This window comes from Humulus lupulus, chromosome 9 (genome assembly GCF_963169125.1).
Source record: "Humulus lupulus chromosome 9, drHumLupu1.1, whole genome shotgun sequence".
Taxonomy (NCBI): domain Eukaryota; kingdom Viridiplantae; phylum Streptophyta; class Magnoliopsida; order Rosales; family Cannabaceae; genus Humulus; species Humulus lupulus.
This window is the reverse complement of record NC_084801.1, coordinates 158,720,236-158,736,257: the sequence shown is the minus strand read 5'-3', so window position 1 is coordinate 158,736,257 and position 16,022 is coordinate 158,720,236. Positions and strand designations below refer to the sequence as shown.

The 16,022-nt window shown below is 39.5% G+C and overlaps 1 protein-coding gene across 1 annotated transcript; it reads left to right on the top strand.

Annotated features, from left to right (window-relative positions):
• The first annotated feature begins 276 nt into the window (after positions 1 to 276).
• LOC133802293 (coatomer subunit beta'-3-like) lies at positions 277 to 1,656 on the top strand. Its single transcript, XM_062240572.1, has 3 exons — positions 277 to 360; positions 1,263 to 1,377; positions 1,548 to 1,656. Exons 1-3 carry the CDS (start codon positions 296 to 298, stop codon positions 1,644 to 1,646), a joined length of 279 nt encoding a protein of 92 aa, XP_062096556.1. The 5' UTR covers positions 277 to 295; the 3' UTR covers positions 1,647 to 1,656.
• Positions 1,657 to 16,022: the final 14,366 nt, after the last annotated feature.

Below are 16,022 nucleotides of genomic sequence, written 5' to 3'. Positions count from 1 at the left end.
CGCGGAAGGGGTGGGTGGCTCGGTCTCGCAGAGAGGTTGTAGGTGGCTCGGTCTTGCAGAGGGGTCCGAGCCCCCTCTTCTTTCTTCTTGAAATTTTGGTAAAATGTGAATCTCTCTAATTAAATTATTTATTTATTATATCTTCTTGAGGTGCAATTCTTCTCCTAACATACATTTCTTGTGTTGGTTGATTCAGACTAGCTTCTATATGAAGTTGTTTAATGTGAGCCTTTTATTTTGTAGTGTCATGGGATACACTTTACTTGTCAGCTTGATTGTATACAAAACTCTTGTGATGCGTGGAGATCTAGATCATGCAAATCAAATTTTACCAACCATTCCTCCAGAACATCACAATAGGTAAGGTAACACCTGCTTGCATAGGAAAATTATTGTGCAGCATCCTGTACCCATGGTATCCTAAACTATGATTCCATGTCTTGTCCTTCTGCGTAAAGGAAGCTCAACTGTTTTAAATTTAGCATTCTTTTCCTTTGCCTCTTTTTCTAAATGTCTATTTTACCACATGCTTGAATTATTCTAATTATTATGAACAAATATGCTTATTGCTGATTCAGAATTTGATATGTGATAGTTTGCAGGAGTATAGGTTTTTGTATTTGAAAATTTCTGTTAATAATTATTACTTCAGCTACTTGGTTAATATATATCTCTAGTCTGACCGATATGTGTGGCACCATATTTTATGGTTTGATGCTTTAGTTTGGATGTGAACTGAAGGGATTTCTGATTTTTGCTTGCATGGAGAAACTATAATCAATTTTTTAGTGGTTAAATCCTTATTCTAGTGGGCTTTTTATTATTTTTATTATTATTATTATTATTATTTTCAAGTGTTTCCATATGATGTTCATTCACAGGTCGTGTACATAAGGGATTAAGATTTTTCTCAAATCTCACTTTTTTTTTAATGAAACGCTCCTCATCCAAGAAAAAGAGAAGAAATAAACAAATACAAATCTAGTAGACAAATCTCAACTAGCAAATATTTATTTGCACAAATTGCGTTGTAGAACTGAAGCCCTATAACATCCTTTTCTACACGAGACAAGGAATGAGGAGCATAAAAACAGCCAAATTTATCCTGATGAATATGTCCACTGAACTGACATTTATCCCCATCCCATGATGTCTTTCCTAGATTTTTTATTTGCATACAAATGCATTCTTTTTCTATGTATTGATAGAAAGCATTCTGAAATGCAATTGATAATATCATGGAATCTATTTTTGCTTTTTAGTGTTGCTCATTTTTTGGAATCTCGAGGAATGTTGGAAGATGCGCTAGAAGTGGCTACAGATCCTGATTACAAATTTGATCTGGCCATACAGCTGGGAAGACTTGAGATTGCAAAGGTACAGTCTTTTTATTTTCAATGTAAGATTGTGGACAAATTGGAATATTACCGAATCATGCACCTATAGTGGAGCTTTTCCTTAATGAGCAACTGTAGTAAAGTTTTCCTTCTCAACAATGATATCTAAGTTCTATTCTTTACAAATTAATTTGCTTGTTTGGCTTTTAGGAAATTGCTACCAAAGCCCAAAGTGAATCAAAGTGGAAGCAGCTAGGAGAATTAGCTATGTCCATTGGGCAGGTATTCTCTTTCATTTATTTTTTATGAGAAGGATTTAAAATAGTATCCCCTTTCATCTCACCCTTTAGTTCACTCGAGTACAACTTCCACTTAAATACTTATCTTTACCCATTATGTTTTAAAATATTTAATGTGTTTTACTTACCTATGGAACTGCGTTCACATTATCTTTTAGTCATTATGTATGCACAAGAGGCATCTTTTTCTTTGACATGAATATTGTACCATGAAGCTGATAGTACAAAGAGTAATATAAGTTCAAAATTTCAGATAAGTGGCCTACTTTTGAACATTTCATGATGAAAATGGAAATATAATTACATTTTTCAGGATTTATGTTTCAATTAAAAAGCAAATGTCCCTTGTGCTTTTTCGAGTCATCACATAAATGCATTTTATTTCCATCAGCAATGAGGTGTTTGCTAGTGTGCATTATTAGGACCACTGATTAATTATTATAGAAATTTAAGGAGCATGTTTACGATATAATTTTTTGCTATTTTTATGATTTTTTAGGACTTTTTTTCTGAACATGGTGACAAGTTACTTGGAAGGTTTACTTGAATATATGCAGGATAAATTGTCTACTTTTTAGGTTATTCTTCTTTTTTTACAAATGTTAGTCAGCCTTAGCATATCTGATAATTTAATTTGGGACTTTTTCCTTGCAGGCTTATGGTTTTGAAAATTAGTTCAAAATTTGAATTAAGACGATTTTGCCGCACTACTGGTGCTGTTGCTATGGTAAGTCAGCTAGCATTTAATAGTACTCAATTTTTTTGAATTTTTTCCAAAATTCTCTAACAATATTCTTGAAGTAATTTATGATGCTAGATAATAACAATAAAATATTTCTTTGTTTATTTTGCAGATGTGACAAACTTCTATATCTGTCTTTGTTCCTTGCTTTGATTTTGCATTTATGTGATAGATTGCAAAACCTTGTTATGTGCAAGCTAAAAATCAAGGATTCAATATCACAGTGGAGTGATTTCTATGACACATGGGTCCTTTTTTTAACTTTTAAAACAATTGCATCTGCATGTGACACTTGTTGAACTAAAAACTTTCCCTCTTGTTTAAAGATTCAGAGTGTATTTTTTTTTTCATTATGCTTGTAAGTTTAAAAATTGGGATGGCAATCAGGTGTTTAATGGAGTTGTTGATAAAAATTCAGGGGTGTTTTTAAGCTTTCCTTGGTTCTATTTATGTTTTGTTATGACTTGTTTAGATTGAGAATTTAGGTTTTGGGATTTTGAAAAATGGTTTCGCTATCTCATTCTCTAGTTGTAATTCTGAAAAACCAGTTTCAGATCTTCTTTGGATGCTGATTCAAGTGACATGCATTTGTTTTGTTCAAACTGAAATCAAAATCCTATTGAAAAACACAATATTATGTTCTACAAATCTTTTGCTGAATTCCAACTAAAATAGAACATGAATAACTTATATAGGGTAATTTGATGTGCTCTCAGCTTTATTTTGTTTTCATGGGAGTTTTTGATGTTGGTTCTTTGCTAGGCACTTATTTTTGCGAAAGAATTAGCTATGCCTGGAAATGGAGAGAAAGAGTTAAATTTGAGCAAGAAAAACACTCACAAACTCAATGATTTATAAGGTAATTTCTCAATTTTTGTTGGAATAAATTAACAAACAGCAAGCCATTTTAGCTTTTGATGTTCATTACTTAATTGGTATAACTAATGAGAATACATGACAAACTTCTATATCTGTCTTTGTTCCTTGCTTTGATTTTGCATTTATGTGATAGATTGCAAAACCTTGTTATGTGCACAGAGGGAATCATATATTTTGAGAATGGTTTATTTATGGTTTTGCATTTTGAGAATGGGATTAGTCAATGAGTAATGATCTTGAAATTATTACTAGGTCGTTGAGCATGGTCTGGGACATCTGCCATTTACAGAAAAATAGGTGGTCACTCCAACTGGTAAGCTGACAGTCAAATGGAATTTTTTAGTTCTTTGTCCCTTTCAATTTTCTGTTTTCATTTTTAATGGGTTCCTTCAACTTATATGTGAAAAATTACTTATCATATTGTAACTTTTCCTTTTTCCTTTTTTTAAATAGGAAAATTTTTAGCATATGACTAACATTAGCTTCTTGTCTGAATGTGAGGGCATTAACTGTTTAGCCTCAACAATTAAGTGCCACTACTCATATTAGAAAAGCAAAGCATTATGTTGTCAGTACTGCAAAGCATGCTTAATACTTTTTTTTTCTATTTTTTTATTATTCAAGTGTATTTATCTTAGTACAATACAGTATGTAAATTTATTTTGACATTTGATGTTGCTATTGCTGATTGATTTTGCTATTGTTGTTTTGTTTCTTTATTTATTTTTTGTGGTGTGTGCTCTGTAGCATTGCATTTAGTTAGCTTAATATTTAGCTCATATTTTCTTGAGTCGTTGCACCAAAATTCCCTTAATCAAGAGCCATATTCTGTCAGAAGTGAATCATGTCTTGTTAACAGAATGATTTTTCAACTGGTTATAGGTCTTTCCTAGAGCTTGGACAGCAATTTTGATTTCTCTAGACAATAGTGGCATGTGGAACCTTCGAATAGACAATCTAAACTTGTGGTATCTAGGCCAGGAAACGTACATTAGTGTTGTAAACTCTGAGTTTGTGAGAAGAATTGCAGAAGCAGCAGAAAGTAAGTTCAATTCAATTTCGTTTTCTGGTTTTAGATATGCAACACGCATTTTATTGATTTTTCCTCTTTTTTATTTCTATTTAATGTGATAAACATTTCCAGGTCTATACTTTACATTTATTCAATAAGACCAAATAAGAAAAGAAGAAGAAAGAAAAAAGTCTACTGTTCTTAAAGATTATAAAAATCTGAAATCATCAATTACTGAAGTCTACATATTTTATATTTATTACACTCTTTGTTTCAAGGATGGAATCATGAAACTATACAATTAATTTCAGTCACATGAAAATGATGATTTTTTTGGACATTTGAGTTGGAATATGTTTCTTTATGTTAAGTTTGAACCATTAATGAATATAGTTTTATTTTGTCTCTCCATCTTTTTACTGTCAATTCTAAGTGCATTTTGTTTGCTTTGTTGCTAAAATTCAATTAATACACTGTTTCATATTGCATTTTCACATATTAAAAACTCACAAGCTAGGTCCATGAAATTGTTGGACGAATTAACGACAGATTTGGAACATTGACAACTGTTCCAATACATCACTTGGTTCATTTATGGCCATCTTAGTCAGTAATTACTATATGAATGGACAATTTATATCTCACTATATTCTTTTTGGGCTATTTGGTATTTGGACAAATGTTTTAAGTGTTGTTGACAGTTGTGTATATTGAACCGTATCTTATCATTGTTAGATTAAGCAATCACTCTTTTAGACACAATGGTTCTATATTTCAAATGGTATAGGCTTACCTGGTACGATTAAAATAGGACCTTGAGAGTGTTAAGCTTGGTATAGATCACATCAGTGACCCATCTATGTGGTATCTTGATGAGTAGGTCACATCATTGTGCCCCATCTTTGTTTTTTTCTTGAATTGAACCTCAGTTTCTCATGCCAGTGCATCAACTAAATGTCTAAACATAAAAGCTAATAAGCTATATGTATTTTCATGCATATGATATTTATACACTCCAATTTTGCTATGATTATTTCTCACATGTTAGATGTAACTTTCTAGTTCCTAAGGAGTAACGACTGTGTACTCTTTTTGATCCTATCTTTCTTTCTTTACAGGATCACTCTCTTGATTTCCATGCTTTTTATGTGCTCTATATGCTGTCACTGGTACAATTTTTTGTTCTTTTTAATCTACTCTCAGATTATTTTTACTCCGCAATGATGCATTCCAATTTTCTTACTTAATTTATTTCTGCGCATACCTTTTTTCTCTTGATTTCCTTATTGTAAACTTACCTGCCCCCTCTCTTTTCCTACTTCCTTTGGGGTTTGAAAAAGCTATCTTAAAAGTCATCTTTTACATCATATTAGCTATCTGTTTCTTTGGATATAAAAAATATCTCTAAATATTGTTGCTAAGAAACTCTGAGAATGAAAGACAGAGTGCTGAGGTACATGACAGGGAGATATTTAATATATTTGTTATTAGTTTTAGAAAGATCCCATACTTCTATTTTTGAAGTTATAGATGGACTATAATTTCCTAATAATGATGCAATTAAAGGCTATTTGCGCGCTAATAATCGATTGCTCATACTGGTATGATTTTATATGAAGCTTCATTGTAGTGGAATTGTTACTCTCTGATACATTCACTCTCTATATTTATAGCATATGTACTTTACTGGTTAGTGGTTACAAATCGTTTTGGAGATAAAATAATTAACTTTTGTCTACCCTTGAAGCCCAATACCCTGATCAATTGTGTATTTGTCCATTACTGTACAATTCTGTCTACAAAGACAGCAGTTATTCTTTGGGAAAAGCTATCCTGGCTACTAAAACAGACATGTTTCATAATAGCTTTTTGTTTGGTTGTTTATTCTAGGTGTCAATATCTCTATTTGTGTTTGGGTTTGGATTATGTTAAAGGGATTGTCAATATCTCTCTTGATGTTGCAAAATAGTATTTGATTCATAACTAGAAGGGATCCTTCTCTGAAAATGATTTTGGTCCAGAATTGTTGGTTAATAAAACTTCCAAGTTTAGTCTGTTGTGTTTTCTCTCTCTGTTTTTTTTTTTTTTTGGCAGTGGCTTCGATCATAAAGCACACTCTGCTGCTGATTTTTGTAGCTTAGTTTATTGTGGTGTTCTATTTGTGTTTCTCTTTTATGAGTTTCTTATGGCTTGTTGGACTTAGTCTAAATACACGGTCATGCTCTTTATTTAATCTCTCAAACTATTTCAGACTAATGAATTGGCACAACCAATTATGCTCTTTATTGCTTCTTTTTTAGTAAGCCTAATCACATGTTTGCCTTGCACACATATAATATGAGTGTCATCTAGATTCTAGGCCATTGGATCTTATATATATCTTACATCATGCAGTTATGTTTATATGCACACAAGCATATATAGTGCTCTTTATTACTGTTATGGTTGGAATAGTATGGTACATATATAAATTTTGTTTAACTTCTCTATCGTTTCCTTCCTCTCTTTCTCTTTCACACATATACATGAACACATGGTGGGGCTGTATCATTGGGACACCCATTAGGATGTAGTGGAGCTCGTATCTTGGTCACATTGTTAGGGGTAATCTATAAGCTTCCCTTCTCTTGCAATGCATTCCTAGTTTGACATTCTAATATCATTTATATAGGTCTCTGGTTTTGTTTACATGTTTTCTTAATGATCTAAAGTCATAGTTCGTGGTCATATCTAAGCTTATGCTTTCTACATATACTCATGTGAAGTGATCTCGTGTTTGTCATTTATTCTTTTAAATTTCTGTTGAGAGTTTAGCTGTGGAATAAAAGAGACATTGGTAACTATGCTCTCTCTGATATACTTTACTTGGAATTTCTGAAATAAGAATAATGTTGTTGCAGGTATTGAGACATAAAAAGGGAAAGTACGGGGTTGGTTTCATATGCAACGGTGGCGGGGGAGCTTCTTCACTTGTTCTTGAGCTCATGTAAGACCTGTAATTGTTTTTGAGCTTTTCTTGATTAAATTCTCCTGATCGGCTAGCCAGCTTATAAATAAAGCTAATTGGCTAACCCAATTGTGCTCATCACTTGGTTCATTTTCAATAATAAGAATCAATTTCTCATCATGATTCATATCAATAGAATAGCAAAACTTGTTGCTTATTCTTGCATTGCTGAGAGGAAATGATATTATATTATCATGGGTTTAGCTTAGACTACATATATTCAATAGGACTCAACTTTACCAAACTAGCAAATGCTAATCTATTTTGTGCGACTTCAGTTAATTGTTTCTTTTGCTCACCTGTCATAACCTAATGAAACCAAAAAAGAAAAAACTGCTAGTATTTCCTTTATATCTTATGTGGAGACTTGGAAATTATGGTTTTTGACACTCTTAAGTAAAAGGCTCATTTCCGAGTAGTTTCGAAGTAGAATGGTTTTTGTTTGCTTTGGTGTAGTTGTGAATCCATTATTTTGTATGTGGTGTCCTTTCTTGGATATAATTTCCATAGCATTTTTCTTGAAGTAATTTGTGATGCTAGATAATAACAATAAAATATTTCTTTGTTTACTTTGCAGATGTCAAGCGAAGTATAAAAGGATACTTAAGACTCCTTGAAAGTAGTAACTTTGTTTATTTATTTGTGTTGAAAGTAGTAACTTTTAGACTCCTTGAATACTTAAAGAATATTTTGTTGTTGATGACAGTGTTGAATGTTTTAAACTAAATTGTGGATTGTTAATTCAATGTTGAATGTTCTTACTTTTTGTTATTTGAAAATCAAGTTCATTTGATGATGCTAGTATATATTAGAAAGCTAATTTTAATTATATAAAAAAAAATAAAATATAATAGAATAAATTAGTGTTATATAAATAAAATATATAATGAGAATTTAAACATATCTAAATATAACAATAATACGAAAATTGAGTTATAATATCTATTACAATAACACTTTTTATGCAAAGAATTATGTTATGCAAACTTCATTATATAACACAAATAATGTGTTATACTAAAGTGTAGTATAACACAAAAAATGTGTTATACTAATGTGTGGTATAACACAAAAAAAGTGTTATATAATCGACTATAAATAACATAATTAAACACTTATCTATATATTAAAATAACACAGAAATTGCGTTATCGTTGACAGTACGATAACACATCTGTATAACACTGATAAAGTGTTATGTAAAGTACCCTGACCTACAATAACATAGTCGGTCTTAACACATCAGAAAGTGTTATCGTATGTTTTGATAACACATTTTCGGTGTTATTAAAAGCATTTTTCTTGTAGTGTACCTAGGACTCACGTTCCATTGGTTCTGGGCCATTATAGAGAAGACGTAGATTGTTAGGATTAGGGCTGGCTCGCATGTCCTACTGAATATTATACCTCTGGACCATACATGTCCAGGCCAGGACTAGGCCTGAGCCTTAAGTCCTATTGGGTTTTGTACCCCCCGGACCGTGTATGTCCGGGTTGGGACTAGGCCTGAGCCTTTCGTTCTTTGGGAGTTGGGTTTCTGCTACCCCCAGTCTGTACGGTCCAGACTAGGACTAAACTTTGCATTTTGCATCCTTTTTTTTTTGTTCCCAGATTTGTTCGTACGGATGGGTATACCCCTCCAAGTGACCAAAAATTGCGGTCTTGGGTCACTTGTTTGTGAAGACGGACACGAACTTTCATTTCTTTACAATATTTCTTTATGATGATTTGTACACATCATTTTCATTAAATAAGAAATCGCCCTGGGGCGTACATTGTTGAAAAGATAAATTAAAAATAGGAACATGTCCTCCTGACTATTGATAGTACTTACGGAGGTGTTCTGCGTTCTAGACCCTTGGGACCTTTATTCCGTCAAGTCGCCTATAGCAATACATTCCCGGACATACTTCATGTTGGATTTCGTACGGTCCTTCCCAGTTTGGGCCCAAAACCCCCACTCTCGGGTCTTGGGTTGCAGGGAAGAATCTTCTCAGGACCAGATCGCCGGTTTTAAACCTTCCACTCTTAACTTTAGAGTTAAAGTGTCGGACAATCTTTCCTTGATACATCTTCAGCTGAACCTGGGACTCTTCCTGTGTCTCTTCAATTAGGTCTAAAGATTCTTGGAGTAAGGCGTGGTTCTGGACGGGATTGTACATGTCCTGTCAGTGGGACGGGATAGCTATTTCCACTGGGATGACTGCTTTGCATCCATACACCATGGAGTAGGGAGTATGCCTGGTAGACATTCTTTCTATGGTCCGGTATACCCATAGTACGTGGGGCAACTCTTTCGGCCACTTGCTTTTGCAGGCTTGAAGCTTTTTCTTCAATGTTCCCTTCAAAATCTTGTTCACGATCTCTGTTTGCCCGTTTGCTTGAGGCCTTGCGACTGCAGAGAAGCTTTTGATGATGCCATGTCTTTCACAGAAGTCAGTGAAGTGGTTGCTGTCAAATTGCTTCCCATTGTCGGACACGAACTTGGAAGGGAGGCCATATCGACACACAACGTTGTTAATGACAAAGTCCATGGCCTCTTTTGAGGTGATGGTGTTCATGGATTCCACCTCAACCCACTTGGTGTAATAATCTACGGCCACGATGGCGTACTTCACATCACCTTTCCTAGTCGGGAGCGACCATACTAGGTCGATACCCCCACACTGCAAAAGGCCAGAGACTAGTCATTAGGGTTATTTCCGTTGGAGGGGCTCGCGGGATCTTCGCGTACCTTTGGCATTGTTCGCACGTGCGGACATAATCGACACAATCCTTCTTCATTGTTGGCTAGAAATATCCTTTCCTTAGGATTTTCTTGGACAAGCTAAGTCCGACTATGTGATCTCTGCAGAAACCTTCATGCACCTCATGCATGATTGCACTCATTTCAGTCCCAGATATGCATCGGAGGTATGGCATGGACAGCCCTCTGTGATAGAGTTTACCTTCCCTTATGACGTATCTGAGGGCCTAGTACTGAAGCTTTCTGGCCATTGCCCTATCCGCGGGCAACCCCCCAGTTGTTAGGTAGTGGATGATAGGTCCCATCCATGACGCGAAATATTCTATGCCGTTGATCGTGGGGGCTTGAATACTTGGTGCAAAAAGATGGTTAATCGAGACGAGCCCAAAGGGCTCCACCTCGACATTTGTGGCCATTTTTGCCAATGTGTCTGCAAACACATTTTGTTCCCTAGGGATCTGGCGGACGGAATACTTCTTAAAAGACTGAAGTAGCTCTCGAGCTCGTGTCACATAAGCAACCATATTTTCCCCCTTCATTTGGTATTCCCCTGAGATTTGTCTAACAACCAATTAGGAGTCGCTATAAACCTCCAGACTTGCTGCCCCTACCTCCCGGGCTAGACGCAATCTGGCCAGCATGGCCTCATGCTCGGCCTCATTGTTCGATGCATCGAACTGGAAACACAGGGCACTTTGCAACTAGTGTTCTTGTGGTGACACTAAGATTATCCCGATCCTGACTTCGTTTTCATTCGAGGCCTCGTCTACGAAGACCTTCCATAAGGTGTTGTGGGGTCGATGGGATCATCATCTTCAGTGATCCCAGTACACTCCATGATAAAGTCGGACAGAGCCTACCCCTTGATTGATATCCTGGGGGCATATGCAATGTCAAATTGACTTAATTCCATGGCCCACTTCAGGAGTCTCCTCGATGATTTAGGTTTTTGCAACACTTGCTGTAAGGTATGGTTGGTCAGTACTCTTATGGCGTGGGCCATAAAGTAAGGCATAAGCTTTCGAGATGCAATTAGTAAGCAAAATGTCAATTTTTTATTAATGGGTATCTGGAATCCGCACCCAATAACCTTTTGATTACGTAATAGACCGGAAGTTGGGCCTTCTCTTCTTCCTGGACGAGCACAACACTGATGGCGTGTTCAATCACGGCCAAATAGAGGTACAACGACTCCCCATCCACTGGATTTGCTAAGATTGGCGCTCGGGAAAAATGTTCTTTCAGTCTCTGGAAAGCCTCTTTGCATTCGGCCGACCATTCGAAACTTTGGCTTCCACGAAGGATGTTGAAGAACGAGATGCATTTGTTCATGCCTTTCGAGACAAAATGGCTCAGGGTGGCTATTCATCCTATCAAGCTCTGAACGTCTTTGTGCTTCTGTGGAAAAGGCATATCGATCAATGCTTTGATCTTGTTCGGGTTGGCCTCTATCCCCTGATAGCTTACTATGAAGCCCAGGAACTTCCTAAATGCCACACCAAAGGTGAACTTTTTGGGGTTCAGCTTCATCCCATATTTTCAAATGATTGCATATGCTTAGGCCAGATCATCGACGTGTCCTCCAAAGGTCATGGACTTGACCAGCATGTTGTCTATATAGACCTCCATATTCCTTTCCAGCTGGGCTTGGAACATTTTGTTAACGAGTCTTTGGTACGTGGCTCCGACGTTCTTGAGCCTGAAGGGCATGACGATGTAGCATTACACCCCCTTGTCTGTCTGGAAGCTGGTGTGTTCCTGGTCTGTTATGTGCATTGAGATCTGGTTATAGCCTGAATAAGAATCCATGAAGCTCAAGATCTCGTATCCAGACGTTGCATCTACCATTTGGTCGTTCCGGGGTAAAGGGAAACAATCTTTGGGGCAGGCCTTGTTGAGGTCCATGAAGTCGATGCAAGTTCTCCACGTCCCATTTGGCTTGGGCACCAGCACCATATTGGCTAGCCATATGGGATACAAGGCTTCCCAGATGAAGTTGATCGAGGATAACTTTTCAACTTCTAACTTGAGAGCCTCTGCCCTCTCCGCCCCTAAAGGTCTCTATTTCTGTCGGACTGGAGTTGCGCCCTCGTTGATGTTCAGGGCATGGCAGATGATGTTGCAATCTATCCCGTCATATCCGAATGAGACCAGGAGAGGACGTACGGGTTCTCTTTCACTCGGGTGATGATGGTGGCTCGGACCTCTGCCTTCAGGTTCTTCCCAACTTGGATTACCTTGGTCGAGTCAGTGTCGCTGATGCACACCTCTTCAATATCTTCCATGGGCTCCACTGCTTGGTCCGCCCCTATCCGCGGATCCAATTCGTCTTCCTCCCGGACCATCCTTCGTGCCGGGGGAGGAGGCAGGACCGGATCAACATTTTCCTCCTTAAGAGGTTCTTCGCGAACCATATAAATTGGTCGGGTAGACACATGGTAACACTTCCGGGCGCCTTCTGGTCTCCCCGGACCATTCCTACCTCTCCGTTGTCGCAGGGGAACTTCATACAGAGGTGGCAGATGGAAGTGATGGCACTAAAATTGACCAGTGCGGGCCGACCAAAGATGGCGTTGTATGCAGTGGGGCAGTCCCCCACTATGAACGTACAAAATTTGAACAAGCCTTGGATCTCGTTCCCCAACATCACAGGCAACTAGATCTTCCCCATTGGGCGTATTGAATCTTTGTTGAACTCGTAGATCTGAGTTGGGCACGAGGCCAGATATGCCTCAGTCAAGCCAATCGTGACGAAGGCTGGTTTGAACAAAATATTGACAGAGCTTTCGCCATCTACCAACACTCAGGACACTATTTTGTAGGTGATTTGGGCATTGATGACTAGAGGGTCATGATGTGGGAAATGGACGTTCCGGGAGTCTTCTTTCGTGAAGGTGATGGGAAGATTCATCAACTTCGGGTGTTGAGCCGGGGTTTGGACCAAGACGCATACCTCTTGGCCATGGTCAAGTTCGTTGAGATACCACTTTAATCATTCTGGGATGGTCCCCCCAGGTGCGGCCCGCCCGAGATGGTGTCTACGTGACCATCTATTTGTGGGGGCACGATTCCAGAGGGGAAAGGCATCCCGGGTCTAGGTGCCAGCACAATTGGGGCCCTTTGAGGGGCCTGTGCTCCTGGGCATGTCGCGTATCCTCCCTGGGGAGGTTTGTGCGATCCAAATGCACCCAAGTGCGTGGGTTGTCCGAGAGCTGCTGGCAGTCCCGAAATACCCACGGGCATCCTGACCCATTGGTGAAGATGTCCGAGCTTGATCAAATTCTCAATCTCGTCTTTCAGCTGACGACACTCCTCAGTCGAGTGACCCATGTCTTTGTGATACGCACACCTCTTGCTGGTGTCCCTCGAGTTCTTTCCCCCTTGGAACGTGGGGGTGGGTTTCCGGTAATGAACCGTCCTTTCCGTGGCCAAGTATATGTTTCCCCTGGTATCCACTAAGTTGGTGTACTCTGAATATTGGGGCTCGTAGCCTCTCTTGCCCTTCTTAGAGGGCTCGGACCGGTTCTGTCCTTTCCCAGATCTCTTCCCCCGGGAGGGGTTTACGCGTGCCTCCGTCCCCCCCATCTGAGACGGTTGGGCCTCGCCGAGAGCAGCACTATACCCAACTAGTGCCATCCCCTATCCAGAAAATGGGGTGGACTAGGCCGGAGCGTATTCTGAGAAAGCAGGATCATAGGCCGTTGGGGCTGCAAAAGTCATTCCGGGAGTACCCGTAGACCCTAGCGCCACCGGGGTATTGAATAGTAAGGGGTCGAGTACTGCAGCTCGTACTTGGGAAAATTTTGGGCACTCGGCTTGGGAGTCGGCTGCCATCTGAATGCCTGGATTTAGGCCTCCTCCTAGTTGATAAAGCCTTGTGCCTCCTTATGAATTCTTCGAGGGTGGCCGCCTTACTGCGCTGCATGTCGTCCCAGAGAGGGGACCCGGCTCGGATCTTGGACTGTAGGGCCACCAGGTGCTGCCCATCATTCACCTTGGTTTTTAAGGCCTCTTTTATGAAGCGTTGGATGTAAGCCCTTAGAGTCTCCGTGGGGAGCTGTTTAATGTTAGCGAGGACGCTGATCTGCATGTCCATCCTCATGGTGGCCACAAACTACTTGCAGAACACCGACTGTATTTCGGACCAGGATTGGATAGATTCTGGCTTGAGCCTTTTCCACCACTCTTCTGCGGGTCTATCTAGAGTAATCAAAAAACAGAGGCATTTGCCATTGCCACAAATATGGGCTACGATCATTAACCGATTGTGGTGGGAGAAATGGTCCCTAGGGTCTGTGTTCCCGGTATAAGCGGGCAGATTCGGCATTTTGAACCCCTTAGGGAGCACCACATCCAGGATGTGTTTGGCTTCCTTTTCCTCTTCTTCAGAATCGGAACATCCTCGCTCTTGTTTACGGACCAGACGATCTGTGACTTTATTTAATGCGGCCAGTTGTTCCATGAACTGCCTGGCCATTCCTTCATCAAGGGGGACCCTTTCGTTCCTCTTATCGTTGAGGTTATTCCTTAGATCTCCCCCTCGGGGGCAAATCTTCTCATTGCGGGCCCGCTCCTTTCAGGCATTTAGACTGTAACGCAGGTTTATTCGGGACGTGTCGTCCCCTGAACTAATGGCTTCCAGCTCGTCAACATGTTGGCACCCTCGGTGATCTTTATTCACGGAGGCGTTGTGGTGAAAATGCTGCTCCTGTCCGGTCTGTCTAGGGACAACCCATGGCTTATTACCCTGCGAGCGCATCCCTTGCAGATTGATCGGATGATCCCGTCCTGGGATGGGACGCATCTTCTCTTTCCTAGGGATTGATCCTAGGTTGACCCCGGTTTTCGGGACGGGATGAGTTTTCCTCTAGGGGTTTGCTTTTCCCACAGGGTCAGCCGCTTGAGCTTTCCCTTTTTCTTGAGCCGGGTTAGACGGGTCAACTACGGGATCTTGTCCTGGAGGGGGGATAGGCCTCGTATTCTCGGGCGCACCGGTTCTAATTGGTGGAGCCAACGGTCGTGTTCTTGGAAGAGGAACAGCTGGAGGGTTGGCCGCCAATCCTTGGGCAGCAATGAAAGCCTGCATGGCCAGGAGGGATTCTTGCATCTGGCGAGTGGCTTCTTTCTGTTCAACTATCCTGGCCTCTTGATCCAAGACTTTTTGTCTCAATTTAACCACCTCTAGGTCCTCCTAGTCGGGGTCTACTTCTTCTTCAGGGATCGAAGGATCCTCACATTCGTTGTCATGGTATCCCCCTTCATTTTCCTTATCTTCCTCATAGTAACCTTCCTCATAATCTCCCCCGTCTTCATAGTTCTGGAACTCATCAGGCTGGGGCATTTGATAAGGTATATCCTCAGGTTGATTTTGAGGGAGAGGTTGATTGGGCAGTGGCTCTCCATTGCCTAGTTCTTGGTGAGCAGGATCGAATGTAGTATGTCTCGTGTTCACCATCGTTTTAGATATTTGATATCTTCCCTTTTTTAAAAAAAAGCTTTCTTCGGCTCTCATTGAAAGCACCAAAATGTTTACCGGGTTTTTTGAAAACTAGAATTATAAAAGATAAGAGAGCTTAAAAAGAAAGGATTAGAGATAATCACACAAGGCTTTTTACGTGGTTGGGGCGTTAAAGAGTCTTAGTCCACGAGTCAATTGTATTAGAGCTTAAGGAGCTTTAGTAATGGAGTTCTCTCTGAATTTGAGCAGAGTGTATGCTTACAAGAGAAAAATTGGATCCTTTCCACAGTGCACAACTGTTCATATTTATAGGCAGTTGAGTGCTCTAGGTTTGGGCCAGACTAATTTGGGCCCAATAAGGGTATAAACACTGTTTGCTCACTGATGGAGGCTTAATACAAAGGATTTTAATAAATAAAATGCACTAATCAAGGTCCATTGGGCCGGCCTGAGTGTAACCACGCTATAAGACTGACAACAGTATGCAGCTTCAGTCTGATTCGCGTGGGCTTCTAAGGAGATCTGGGGGACAGGATCTATCA